This window comes from Thamnophis sirtalis, unplaced genomic scaffold, assembly GCF_051295495.1.
Source record: "Thamnophis sirtalis isolate CommonGarterSnake01/CBP01778 unplaced genomic scaffold, rThaSir2_p1.2 scaffold_10, whole genome shotgun sequence".
In the NCBI taxonomy this organism is placed as follows: domain Eukaryota; kingdom Metazoa; phylum Chordata; class Lepidosauria; order Squamata; family Natricidae; genus Thamnophis; species Thamnophis sirtalis.
In genome coordinates this window covers 51,755,070-51,770,122 of record NW_028261390.1, presented here as the reverse complement: position 1 = coordinate 51,770,122, position 15,053 = coordinate 51,755,070, and the positions used below count along the sequence as shown (strand labels likewise).

Genomic DNA, 15,053 nt, shown 5'->3' with positions numbered 1-15,053 from the left:
CTATGCCTATTCATCGGCTGACCTTGTTACCATGTGTCAGCTGAATAACATGGATGCTGGTAGGCAGAGGCAGAATTTTTTCCTTATTATTTTCTACCACAAATACTAAGGTGCGTCTAATACTCGTGAGTGTGTTATACTCTGAAAAATACACTAATTATAGGATGCAAAGTTGGAGAAGACTGGAGATCAAAAATAATACAGGACATTGACTAAATGTCCTCATGGTCAGCCTTTTTAACAAATGTCATGAAATTTTACCATTATTTTATGAACATAAGTCAAGTCTGAAATGAACATAAGTTCAAGTCTGAAATATATTAACACGGGAGACCAGAGCAGCAAAAAGAAGCTACTCTGAAAAGCTAAAAAAAATCAGTAATCAACAAACCATCCAGCAAATTTGTTGAAAATTCTTTAAAATACCGCTGTTTACAGCAAACCTCCTTCCCATGCAGAATGAAATTGACAACTGGCAGATGATCTGAATTTATTTTATTGTAGATTTGACAGGAAAGCACAACAACAGCCAAGCCCCCTATAACAGACCCCATCCCTTTATGACCCCCCCCCCCTCTCTGGTGATTACAGAAAATGATGTGCATGGACTATTTCACAAACAAAAACCTGGAAAAGCACCAGCCTCAGATAATATAACTCCTTGCTTGAAAGCTTGTGCTGACCAACTGGCCCCCATCTTCACCCGCATCTTTAACAAATCACTAGAGATGTGCTATGTTCCTTCTTGTTTCAAATGTTCTACTATCATTAAAGTGCTAAAGAAACCTTCCATCAAGGAACTAAATGACTACAGACATGTTGCTCTGACATCCACTATGTTATGAAAACCTTTGAAAGGCTAGTGCTAGCCCACCTGAAAACCATCATGGATCTGCTGGGAGGATGAAAATGTCCCTCCAGAGATCGGAAACAGGCTTTTTTCCAGAACTTCCGGGAGGTCTGTTTTTTGCCCTCCCTGAGCATCCGCGCGGGCCCTGTACTTCCTGGCATCCCAAACAGGCTGCATGGAGTCTCCTGGGAGGGAGGGGCAGGATGGGCAGGGCCATCCAGGGGTTGGATTTGCGGGTTCTCTGAACTGGGCAGATTCTTAGCTAGAGGTTTTCCCGAACCTGTGCAAACCTGCAGCAGCCCAGCCCTGGACTTTTCTCTTACATTGTTTGAATTAAACAATAAGAATGGGGATGGTGCAGACAAAGTAAGCTTTCTTTCCAGTGGGAAAAATTATACCCACAAGCAAAAGATTTTTTTTTTAATGTAAATTCCATATCTATCTTAAATGAAGAAAAGAATATTTACATTACCTAACCGTGGTAATGTTGAAGGTTTTGGAAATTTGCATTGCATTTGAACTATTTTGCAAAGTGGTATCAAGTGTTGTTCGCAACTCAAAATGTAGAGAAAATCAATGTTTGGAAGTGCTTATCTGTGAAAAGTTTTAAAAAATATTGACTTGTTCAGATTCATAAACTATTTCCTAATGTTTGCTGAATTTTGCATGTCTTAACTTCAAATAGTAATCTAATGTGATGCTTCAGTGTATCACTTCAAGAGAAAATACTGTAAGACAATTTAAACAAAATCTGTGTCCTTGGCTGCTAATTTTATTTCATAGTAAACTACTCAGTGATGTGAGCATTGAATTACGTATAGCCTAGACATACATTTTCTACCTTATTCTCAATGAACTTTTCAGTTATTCTTGTCAATGGTTGTCTTCTCATAGCTTCACTATTCTGTGGCTTTCTTCATACCATCCATTTTCCTGTAAATATTAGTATTAGTTCCATAGAAATGTGGTGATTTCTCAGCTCATGAAGTATGTATTTCCTTTGGGTACATTGTGAATTTTTTTATATTTAAAATATGTTTTCCTTTAAATTAATCTGATCTTTTAACTAAATCTAACCTTTATTTTTAGCAGTTTATAGACATGTTATTACAACAGTGCTAAACTACTTCATCTTAATGATTAGTTCAGGTGGACAAAAATAGATTCAATTCTGACTGGAATGACATCCTACTGCCACATGTTTCTTTCAAAAGTCACATTCAATCACTGTTTTCCTTCACTGTTTTTTTTTAGCTGTTCACCTTTGGTTGGAGAGAAGACATCCGTCCAGGAGAACCTCTTCACACCCGAAAATTCTGCTTTGATGCAATTTCACACAGTAGTCCTGTCACACTTTATGACTGTCATGGTATGAAAGGCAACCAGCATTGGAGCTATAAGAAGGTTGGTCTTGCTTTGTGATACTTTAAAGGCATGTGGTGATCTAGATAATTATGCAGAGGTTCCAAAGTCAAAGTTAGCAAAATCAACACTGAATTTTTTTGAATTTTTAACAGTTTATTTAAAAAATGCTACTAGGTGTACAAAGAGCAATAGTGTGGCAATAATTGGACAAAATACATTAGATCTAACTATGTGAAATCAAATCCCAAATACACACTTATACAATTTACCAAAATATATGAATAAATTTACTGCGTGGGTTACATACATTATAATATTTCCAATAATAGCAATAACACTTAGACTTGTATACCACTTCATAGTGCTTTACGCCCTTGTCTAAATGGTTTACAGAATCAGCATATTAACCTCAACAATCTTGGTCCTCATTTTACCAATCTCAGAAGGATAGAAGGCTGAGTCAACCTTGAGCTGGTTAGGATTGAACTCCTGGCAGTAGGCATAGTTATCCTGCAATACTGTGTTCTAACCAGTTAGAATGATTAGCTTTATGGTGAACTTTCATGTTTACTGAAAGTTACACTTCGGCTTATGTGGGCATGGTTTTGGCAATAACATTTAGGATTTTAAAAATCCCTTTTGGCAATGGGATAAAGATGGGGTTAAGGTTAGATTTCCCTGGTGTTTATAGAAAATGTAGTATGTTAACTTAAATATGATTTTGTATGATTAGGAAAAGTCTTAGGTTTAAACAATATTATAGTGGCAACTGTCTTTTTTAATATTATTTTATTATGCAATTTTCTTTGTTATATATAACATTTCCATATTCACATTAGCAGTGTACTGTCTGGGTACAATCTCTTTTAAATATACATAAAAATATTATACACACAATAATTATCACTGTTATTCTCAAAATCTATTCACCATGGTCTTCGCTTATCCTTGTTTAAACATTTTCCATTGTTTAATTAAATTCTCTGTCCAGTTTTGTCTATTACCAAATAATAATATGAGACATTATAAACATCATGTAAACATCACACTTATAACCATTGTCCTCCACGTCTATTAATCATAATGTTTACCTATCCTAATTATTCAATATTCATTATTTAATTACAATTACTTCATCTTTGTTTACATATCCTCCTTGATTTTAAGTTTCTAACTTCTGCTTCTATTTTCTAACCATTAATAAAATATTTCCCAAGTTAAAAAGTAATATTTTCCCCATTTCTAGTTTCTACCTCTATACTAATTTTTAATAGAACAACTCCTACATTAAACAGTATTCTACATCTATCCCTCATCTGTTGCCCATTTACGTATCTCATCTCTTATTGACTTCTTGGCACAACTCCCAAACTCCACCCTTGGGATCTTATAAGAAGATATTTCTTATATCATTCTTGTTTAATCTGAATATCTCCTTCAATCTGTTGGGCCTTCATTAGACCTTTTAATGATTCTTTCCTCACTTCAGGGGTGTCTTTCCATGTATCCTCTTCCATTTTTTGATCTTTTAAACTGTAATTTTCCCTTTCTATCTCATCAGTTTTTACTATCTATTTTTCTTTTTGAATCATTTGTTGTTTTTCCTTCCCTGTCCTTTCCTCTGTTATTTCTATTTTCTTCTCTACTTCCTGGATTTCGTATTCATTATTCAGTGTCATTTGCTCATAATTTTCTGTTCTCACAACTATGTCATGTATCAATTCCTTTATCTCCTTATGATTCCTTGTCATCATTTCCTGCGTACCTTGAAGCATCAATAATATTTCTTTTAGTAATACACTTATCTCCCCCTGTTGTAATGTTTTTCCTTATTTTAGTCAATTAAAATGTTACTCAGTAATCTATCAAGATCCCAATGTCCCAATTATTCATCACACCAAGAAAGCCAATATTAGATCAGTTCACAAAATCACTCCATTAAATAGTGAAGCAACCTTCACTTAGTATCAAAACAAATCCAGGCTGTTTCCCACTCTCACACTGTCTAGCATATTTGTAATCTTCAAGGTTCTAAGAGTTAAAATGTCAGCCTCTGCTTCGCTACTTGCTTTCGGCTGTCATTGAAACGGGGAGGGGGAGGCATCGTATTTGGAAGGGGAAGTCTTAAGTACAGGAGTGATTGTTAAAAGGGAGTTTTGTTCTCACCATCTACTGCGCATGCTGGAGATAGTGAATCTGCCCGCCAAGGCCAACTGTCCGGCATACCAACCTGATGATGCTTTTTGAAGATGGAATCCACATGACACCTGAGGGTTGTGCGGATTGGACTATAGGATGGGGTTACCAGGGGGAAGGAGTTAGGTCACATATTGATATCTATGATTACGCACGCTTTTGCCTCAGATCTTGCTTTGCTTAGCTGCTATCTACTCATAACCAGTAAAAGTACTCTTAATTCTAAAAAAAATGGAGTTAAATGGTTTCTTTCTTGGTTGCTGAGGGAGGCTGGCTTGACATAAATGTTTTCACAGTATGTCTCCAAACACCAAATATAATCAATTTGAAGGTGGTGTATTCCAGCTAATTTGTAGACTAAACAACTTTCACTCTTTCTTCCACTTTTTTCAGCTCTCTGATATCTTCTCTGGCCAGTAGGTATCACTGTTACTCTTTTTCTCTGCTTTTGCTGCGAATAAAATATATCCAAAAATATTTTCCAATAATTTTACAAAGTCCTTTAAAACAAGGTGGCAATAGAAGTACATATAATCCAATATTTTGAAATGAATTAAATTTCTAAAAACTAGTCAATCCAGTCTATCCTTTATCTTTAAGGTTGCTTCTGTCTGCAATTTATTTTCTTTCTCCAAATCTGACAATAGCTCCAAGTCTTAGTCTCTGCTATCCACCTCAATTGAGTCCCACTTTCCAAAGGAGGTGGCAAAAGTTAGAAAGTTTTTACCCAGACCGAGCACACTGTTACAGGATCTTTCCTTTCTTCTCTTCCATTTCAGCTGTCACGGCTCCAATTCAGCCGTAATGACCATCTTCTCTTCCGCCAGTTAAAGGGGATTTCTTTGGGTCAAACAAGGAGATGCACTCTCCTCGTGACCACTGAAGCATCCCCTGTCTTCATCACCCATACAGGGTGACTTTTGCCCTATAGACCCTCCTCGGTGGAAGAATTTAGCAGGATTTTATGGAGCTACCACTTGTCCGCACCACTTTGCCATAATGTTGACTGTCTTCTCTGCAACTTTCTTTTCTTGTAACACTTCATCGTCACTGCCACTGAAAATTCTGTGGCAGTGAGGATGAAGTGATGCATAACCTTAGGTTTCTTTCAAATCTGTTGTTCAATTGAGTTTAGCAGTAGCTTTACTATGAATGTTTTTGGCCAGTGACAGGTGTGAACTATTTCAAGTAAAAAGTTACATTAGCTAGAGGATGAACTTGGGCTTAGGCTTCTTTGAATGGTATTGTTAATTTAGGGTGGTTTTACAGTAGATGCTTGCTTGCTTATTTATTTATGTATATCCCACCTTTATTATGTTTACAAATAACTCAAGATGATAAACATATTCAACACACCCTTCTCCAACTTGTGAGAGTGGCCAGCCCAAAGGCATTCAAGTGGCTTTCATGGCTGAGGCAGAACTAGAAATTATGGTCTTTTGCTTTCTCACCTGCTGCTTTAACCACTAGACCAAACTGGCTTGAATGCTTAGGAAAATTTTTGATTAAAAAAATATTTTGTAAGATTAAGATTAAGATTAAGATTTAGTTTATTTATATGCTGCCCTTCTCCGGGAGGGACTCAGGGCGGCGAACAACTTAAAAGGGGAAAAGGGGATACAAACACAATACACGTAATTAAAATACATGAGAGTCATACAGCCATACAAGTCGAGAGGGGAGGGGAACTCATCAACCCCAGGCCTGCCGGCACAGCCAGGTTTTGACGGCTTTCCGGAAGGCCTGGAGAGAGGTGAGGGTCCGAATCTCCGTGGGGAGTTCATTCCAAAGGGCCGGAGCTGCTGCAGAGAAGGCCCTCCCCCGGGTGGTAGCCAGATGGCATTGGCTGGTAGACGGAACCCGGAGGAGGCCGACCCTGTGTGATCTAACGGGTCTATGGGAGGTAATTGGCAGCAGGCGGTCTCTCAAGTACAGCAAAGTTAAGGTTAGGTTTTATTAGTTCTATGGTTAATTTTATCATAACGGTTAAAAGAAATTTCATATTTTGAAGTAGCATTAGTTTCTTTATATATGATTTGCTTGCTCTATTGTGTAACAAAATGTTGTAGTTAGGATTACACTTATTGAGCTGCATGGTATCAAGGTTAACTTTAGGGAGAGGCTTTGGAATAAGGATTATTGTTACTTTTAGGTTTCTGGTATAATAAACATTCCATCCTTTGAATTAAAAATGCTATCGGCATTTAATTAGGAATAGGTGTACTCGTCCTCCAGATATTCAATGTAATAATTTTAAATTTAGTTATAGTCTTATAGTTTTTCTATTTGAAGGTTGCATGTTTTAGTTTTAAGTCAAATAAAAATAAGTAATTTTAGAGTTCTGTACTGCTTCATTGAAATCTAATGTCACATTTAGTTTGAAGTTCGCTTTAATGGAGACTTATGTTTGAATAAGTTTTGAATAAAATATTTCTCTGGCCGTCAGGATGAAGCCTGGATTAGCATTTGACTTCCTTTAGGCCTGTCAATAATTTGATTTTAAGAATTATTGTTAAGGTGGGTTTTTTGTTTAGTGGTAGATTGTGATTCCTTTGAATTGGGATTACCTGTGTTGGTGATACTCAGTAAAGTAACTTTACTAATGAAAGCAAATTTTTCTCACAGAATAAGCATAAGTACTATTTATCTTCCTTGAAATCTGGCATAAATGCATTTTTCAGATTCCATATTTCCATAATTAACAGCTGATTGTGGTTTTATACATATCCTGCATGAGGAATACATTTGTTCATATGTTTATTTGATTTTTATCCCACCTGTATTTCTTTATTTCAGTTTCAATTTCAATTTCAGTAATGTATAAGATGAAAAATTACAATTCTCTGTGTAGGCAGCTCTGAAAATATTCTTATTCTATGTTACAGACATTAGGAATATATATGAATTTACTATATAGGTCTGGGATGTCAAACTCAATTTCACTGAGGGCCTCATCAGGGCCGTAGTTGACCAGGCAGGCATGGTCTACTGGATGGGTGTGCCAACTAGGTGGGCATGGCCAACTGGGTGAGAGTGGCCAGCGTGATGCCACTCATTTGGTGTAGCTGACTGGGGCCATCCATCACACCCTTCATATAGATCATCTTTTCATGTCTTAAAATTATAATTACCATTTATTTAAATTGCTACAACACTCATTCTTGTATCTAGTAAACACCATGCTTTACAGTTCAGAAGTCCCAGCTGCCATCTGTATTTAAACATTTTTATAAATCCCCCAAATAGATGGCTTTGTGACTGAAATTGTGTATTATCTTTTAATCTTCATATGTACTATTTAACCATAACAAAGCTTTGGAAAACTATGCTTATTTCATTGGAAATGGGCATCCAGTAAGTGACCTTGATTACATTTTTCTTTACAGATCTTAGTGAATGACAGTGGATGGACATGATCTGTAAAATTATAATGCTCCATACTCACTTTTCCCATTTCCCACTTTCTAACATCCATCTTCTTCAAATCATTAAAACTACAAACCTATTCACCCTTACAAAACTTGGTGGTATGAAACTCACGACTGGAATGTCCTGATAGAAGGATATAAACTGTTCAAAAGAAACAGATGTAACAAAAAAAGAAGTGAAATTGCATTATATGTAATTATATCTCTACTGAAATGCACATAACCAAGGATGAAAGTTTCCTAGAATGCACATGGGCTAATATAAAAGGAAAAAAGAATGGCATTGCTTAAATATTAATTTTAAAAGGGGAAAATAACTCAAGAAGCTTGTGAAATTCTGAAAAATATGATTATAAAAGCTTAGTTCAGCACAATGCCACTAAAAAGGAAAAATAAGAAATACAAGAAGAAACCAGCATGTTTGCACAACAAACTCTATGATAAACCAAAAGATGAAAAGGATAAGTATAAAAAATTGGAAGAGGAACACATAAATAAGGCAGACTCCCAGCACACAGCCCGAATCTGCAAAGATGAAGTCAGGAAAGCTAAGGTTCAGAATGAACTAAGACAGGTACCAAATCTCAAAAATATTTTTTTTAAAGTTTCTTTCAACATAGAAAAAAATAAAAAAGTCAAAGAAACGATCAATCCACTAATGGGAGAACATGACAAGGAAGTGACAGGCGGCAGGGAGAAAGCAGAACTGCTTAATTATTTCTTTGCATCTGCCTACACACACACAGACAGACAGACAGACACACACACAAAATAGCCCAACCTACCAAAAACAGAATAGATCAGGAATTCAAATTAAAATAGGCTAGAAAATGGTAGGAGAACATCTGTCAAGATTAGTTCAAATGGCCAGGATTTGATGGGATTACCTCACAGAGTTCTGATGAAGCTGGCAGATGTGATCTTGGAACCACTGAACCATAACTTTCAAAGATCCTGGAACACTGGGGAACTACAGAGGACTGAAAAAGACCTGATGAGGTTCCCATATTTAAAAGGGGGGAAATAAACAGATCTAGTAAATTAGAGACCAATCAGCCTGAAATCAATACCTGGAAAAATTCTAGAAAAGATAACCGAGCAACAGATCTGCTGACACCTCGAATCAAACAAACTTATAACAGAAGCAACATACCAGAGATCGTTTCAAACCAATCTTATTTCATTCTTTGACAAAGTGACTAAATTAGTGGACCAGTGAAATGCTGTGGACATAGTATACTCAGATTTCAAGAAAGCATTTGATAAACTAAATCACAAACTATTCCTTGGCAAGCTAGAAAAATATGGGATAGACAGCACTACTACCAGATAGGTTTATATCTGCCTGAAAAATCATACTCAACATGTAATCCTTAATGGAACTACATCTAAATGGAGTAAAGAAAGCAGTAGGGTATGCCAACGTTCCATTTTAGGTACAGTATTCTTTAATAGCTTCATAAACGATCTAGATGAAGGAACAAAAAGGGAAGTCATCCAATTTGCAAGTGACACTAAGCTGGCAGGAATAGCCAACACCCCAGAAGACAAGCTCAAGTTCCAAAAATATCTTGAGAGAATTGAAGACTGGGCCCTATCAAACAAAATGAAATTCAATGTAGAGAAAAGTAAGGTTTTACACTTAGGCAAGAAAAACAAAATGTACCAATGAGATTAGGTGAAATGTAGCTTAATAGCAGTAACTGCAAGAGGGATCTTGGTGGGGCTTCCGGGGCGGGACCTTGCTGATGGCGGTGGCTTAACGAGCTGCCCCCGGGTTCCTGGCTGCGTTATCTGCCTAAATACCTGGTAGATAAACTCATTCTTCAGGCAAAGAAGATGAGAGAGAGATCCAGCTGGCAAGAGCTTTTCTTTGAAGTTTGCAGCTTTTTTCTTTGCTGCGAATGGAAGGGGGGCTTACCGAAGGCTGAATCACACCTCCGAGCCAGGAACTTCTGCCCTAACCACTACGGCGCAAAGTAAGGAACCCCCGCTTAGGACAATTTTTGATATATCTATTTGAGATTAATACAAGCAGAGTCCGTACCTGAGAACTTTATCTGTCCCCCCCTTTTTTTTCTTTAAAAAAGAAAGAGCTTTCTTTGTGCATCGGGTTTCTAAAAAAAAAAAAAAAGCTCCTAAAATGGCGGATGCCACATTCTTAACTGTCCGACAGAGAGAAAGATCAAAGGAACAGCCAGATGGCATTCTCTGACTAATTAGTTTTGTTTCTCTGAAGACCTACCAAGAATTTTTTTCTTATCAACTTTTAAAAGTTGTAAAAGCCTCCTTGTTAATATAGAGACATTCTAAACAGAGATGAATATGAATTGTTTCATAACAATGCTAATCTTTTGAAACTTGCTTTGTTACAATGCTCTTTTCTGAAACCTTTTGAAAAACTTCTAAGAACAAATAAAGGGGGGACCTAATACTTTCTTCTCTCGCAAGCTACACAACGGGCCAGCAGAGTTTGAATAATTGTTGAATAATTGTTTGAAGAAAAGATTTAGATTTAGATTTTAGATTTTATTTGTGATTTATAGGCCGCCCTTTTCCCTGAGGGGACTCAGGGCGGCTTACAATTCATGGGAGGGGGAGTGCAAGACAAAACATAAGACAATATGTGAATGAAAAAAAAAATAAAGCAATAAAACACAACTTTCATTCAACATTCGGGTGGGGGCGAATTAGAATCTTATCCCCAGGCCTGACGGGATAGCCAGATCTTAAGGGCTGTGCGGAAGGTCTGGACGGTGGTGAGGGTGCGAATCTCCACGGGGAGATCGTTCCAAAGGGTCGGAGCTGCTACTGAGAAGGCTCTCCTCCGCGTAGTCGCCAGTCGGCACTGACTGGCGGATGGAACTCGGAGGAGGCCTAATCTGTGCGATCTAATAGGTCGAAGGGAGGTAATCGGCAGGAGGCGGTCTCTCAAGTACTCAGATCCACTACCATGGAGGGCTTTATGGATGGTAAGTAGCACCTTGAAGCGTACCCGGAGATCAACAGGTAGCCAGCACAGCTCGCGGAGGATAGGTGTTATGTGGGCAAACCGCGGTGCGCCCACAATCACTCGCGCGGCCGCATTCTGGACTAGCTGAAGTTGCCGGATGCTCTTCAAGGGCAGCCCCATGTAGAGCACATTGCAGTATTCCAGCCTAGAGATCACAAGGGCTCGAGTGACTGTTGTGAGGGCCTCCCGGTTCAGGTAGGGTCACAACTGGTGCACCAGGCAAACCTGGGCAAATGCCCCCCTGGTCACAGCCGATAAATGATGGTCAAGAGTCAGCTGTGGGTCCAGGAGGACTCCCAAGTTGCGAACCCTATCTGAGGGGTGTAAAATTTGACCCCCCAGCCTGAGCGATGGAACACTGGCCAAATTATTGGGAGGGAAACACAACAGCCACTCGGTCTTGTCCGGGTTGAGTACCAGTTTGTTAGCTCTCATCCAGTTCTTAACGGCCTCAAGACCCTGGTTCATCACGTCCACCGCTTCATTGAGTTGGCACGGGGCGGACAAGTACAACTGAGTGTCGTCCGCATATTGGTGGTATTTTATCCCGTGCCTCCGAATGATCTCGCCCAGCGGTTTCATGTAGATGTTAAATAGTAGGGGGGATAAGACCGAACCCTGCGGCACCCCATATGTTAGGGGCCTCGGGGACGATCTCTGCCCCCCAACCAACACCGACTGCAACCTGTCCGAGAGGTAGGAGGAGAACCACTGCAAAACAGTGCCTCCCACCCCCACCTCCCGCAGTCGTCGCAGAAGGATACCATGGTCGATGGTATCGAAAGCCGCCGAGAGGTCAAGGAGAACCAGGTTGGACGCATGGCCTCTATCCCTGGCTCTCCAGAGATCATCGGTCAATGCGACCAAAGCGGTTTCTGTGCTGTAACCAGGTCTGAAGCCGGACTGGAAGGGGTCAAGGTAACTAGCTTCCTCCAAGGACCTTTGAAGCTGGAAGGCCACCACCTTATCAACAACCTTCCCAACAAAGGGGAGGTTGGAGACTGGACGGTAATTGTTGAAAACGGCTGGATCCAAGGATGGTTTCTTCAGGAGGGGTCTCACCACTGCCGCTTTAAGTGCGGCGGGGAAGTGCCCCTCCCGAAGGGAGGCGGTAACGACCGCCTGGATCCAGCCTCGTGTCACCTCACTGCTGTTGGCAACCAGCCAGGAGGGACACGGGTCCAGTATACAGGTGGAGGCACTCACAGCTCGTATGGCCTTGTCCACATCCCCAGAGGTAACATCCTGGAACTCAACCCAGAGATGGTCTGCCAAGTTATCCCCTTGTGTCTCAGCTGGATCTGCAAAGGTGGAGTCCAAGTCCGACCGAAACCGAGCAACTTTGTCCGCTAAGAACTGGACATAATCCTCAGCCTTACTCTGCAGGGGGTCCCCCGTATCCCTCCTATTTAGGAGGGAGCGGGTTATCCTAAACAGGGCGGCTGGGCGGGACTCAGCGGACGCAACCAAGGTGGCAATATATGTTCTTTTTGCTGTCCTCAATGCCCTGATATATTCCTTGGTGCATGTTGTCAAAAGTGCTCGGTTCGATTCGGACTTATCGGACCTCCACAGGTGCTCTAGGCGTCTCCTCCGGCGCTTCTTCTCCCGGAGCTCCTCGGTGAACCAAGGAGGCCTCCGGGATCTACCGACCCGGAGGGGCCGTAGTGGCGCAATCCGGTCGAGGGACTCCGATGCCGCCGAGTGCCAGGCAGCAACCAGAGTCTCCGCCGAACTGTGGGCAAGAAATAATGGCACCAAAATCAAAGTCGGGGAGACGTCCTTTTAGGAATACACCTCATGCACTTGGCACAAAACTGCAGCTTTCACCCTCTACGCCCCCTACTGGAGATTTACTAACGAAAGAATTTTTTTTTGAGACTCTTAGAGAATTTAGAGAGGAGATAAAGAAACTTAATGCAGACTTATGTGATAAGCTTGATACTAGGATTGCCAAAACAAAGGACGATATGGTGGGACTTGTAACTGTATTGACAGAATATGTTGCTGGAATGGAAGATAAACTAGAGGTTCTTGAGGAAGCCAACACTAACTTGACATCCAAAATTGAAGTGATGCAACAAAAAGTTGAAAATGCAGAAAAACAAATTGTTATGATACACTACAAACAGATGGAGCTTACATTAAGAGTCAGGGGGCTGCGTGAAAACGAACAGGAGAACTTGAAGCCGATTTTCTCAGCCTTTAATCATCTGGTGGGAAGACCGGGGATCAACTTTGACTGGCAGATCGAAAAAATTTATCGCATTAACTCTTGGGCGGCAAAACAGCGACAACTTCCTCAAGATGTAATTATATATTTTACTACAAGAGAGTCTAGAAACGTGATATTACAAGAGTCTTATAATACCAGGCTACAAATTGGCGGACAGGACTTGATTGTCTTGAAAGAAATACCACCCCAAATGCTAAGAGCCAGGAGAGATTATGCTTTTCTAGTGGAAGAACTCAGAAACCGTCAGATACAGTATAGATGGGATGTGCCATTTGGTATTATAATTACATTTGATAAGCAAATATATCATCTCAACTCTGTATGGGAAGCCCGAGATTTCTATCACAAGACCCTGAAGGTGGGACACCCTGAATCATCTGGATCTGGAGAAAGATTACGAGAAAGACAAGATAAACAGCAAATCACACAACTACCAGACAGAAAGCACCATTTCCTCCTTCCGAAGGGCAAAGGACCAGAGAACAAGGACCTAGCCGTACGACTACCAGACGAATGGGAAAACAAGGCAGATTGCAACAACCTCAATAATCATCGGCCATTGATCAAGGAGTTATGTCTGAACTCTTTACAGAAGAGAAAGAAAATATTTTACTATTTCAAACAGTTCAAGAACGATATAACTTGTCTGCAAGAAATTCATATTAAATTAACTGATCCAAAATATCTGTTCAACCTCGAACTTGGTCAATATTTTGTGACCTCTGCTACACTAAAGAAAAATGGTATAGTTGTATATTTAAGAAAAGACATTAAGGCTGAGTGAACTGAAGCAGATCCCTTTGGAAGATATATCGCATTAGACCTAATTCTAGACGGGAAAAAGACTTGATGGACAACTTTGAATTTTATACAAATCACTAATGATTTATCTTCTAGGGTGAAGAAGACAAAGATTGCGGCGAGGGTTCTCTTGGATCATAACCCAGTCTGGAGAGAATTGGGAAGGGTAGTGCAGGCAAGAAGGTCTTGGAGGTCGAATGGGAGTTTATTTTGATATGAAAAATATATTAATGATTGTTAAAAATTGCTATCTGATTACTTTGTTCTGAATATGAATAAGGGTATATTCAGGGAATTTGTAGGAGATGTAAGTAAAGCATATATGAGAGGAGTACTGATGAATACAAAAAATATATATAGACAGAAACAAGGGTAAAAACGAAAAGAGTTGGAAGAGGATACCAAAAGAAAAATTTGAAATGTATTTAAATTGTGTTATAGAGGAAGGCGGCACAAAGGGGACAAAATTAAGGGTTTAGAAACAGACAGATACTTAGATAAAGAGATAAGGCCCCTAGCTAGAGAAGAGTACAGGCAAAAGCTGAATCAACAAATAACTTCTGGGGAAATCCTGCAGGTAATCAAACAATTAAGATTAGGAACAATGTAAACTGCTTAAAGTTTGTGTAATGGTAAGAAGCTGAGTTCAACGCAGAGATTTTACTGACTTTTTTTCTTCTCTTTCTTTTTTCTTTCCCCCCCCTTTTTTTTCTTTATTATTATTATTTTTTCTTTCCAAACTTTCTTGGTTTTAATACATCTTAGACTGTGTTTGATAAAAAGTTATACCGTGTACGGGCTCTGGGAAGTCAGGAGGGGGGAAGGGAGGGGGAGTCATAGGGGGGAGGGGGGAGGGGGGAAATATAGTATGTGCCAGATTTTAAAGTAACATGATTGCACTTGTATACTGTTGCTTTTTTTAAATTTTAGTATAAAAATAAGAAGCTGAATATATCGATAGATAGTAGAAATACACCGAAGCGAGGAGCAGAGGGAAAGAAGAGGGAGGGGTAGAGAGGGTGGGAGAGAGGATCGGAAGGAGGGTGAGATGGAAGGGAGGGGGAGAAAGGAGTGACAGAGGGGGAGGGGAAGTAGGAGAGGGGAATGTTGGAGGGGAGAAAGGAAAGTTGGAGGGGGGAGTAAGAAAGGGTGTATGGAGGGTTG

General features: G+C 39.8%; 1 protein-coding gene across 4 annotated transcripts in view; it reads left to right on the top strand.

Annotated features, from left to right (window-relative positions):
• Positions 1 to 15,053, top strand: part of GALNTL6 (polypeptide N-acetylgalactosaminyltransferase like 6) — a 576,396-nt gene that overhangs the window by 543,720 nt on the left and 17,623 nt on the right. For 3 of the 4 annotated variants that reach the window (XM_014068575.2, XM_087724585.1, XM_087724584.1), the window contains one exon: positions 2,105 to 2,254. In XM_014068575.2, coding sequence (XP_013924050.2) covers positions 2,105 to 2,254 — 150 coding nt within the window. Of the gene's footprint in view, positions 1 to 2,104; positions 2,256 to 15,053 lie in introns of those variants that run through there. The other variant, XM_087724586.1, reaches the window with a different exon arrangement.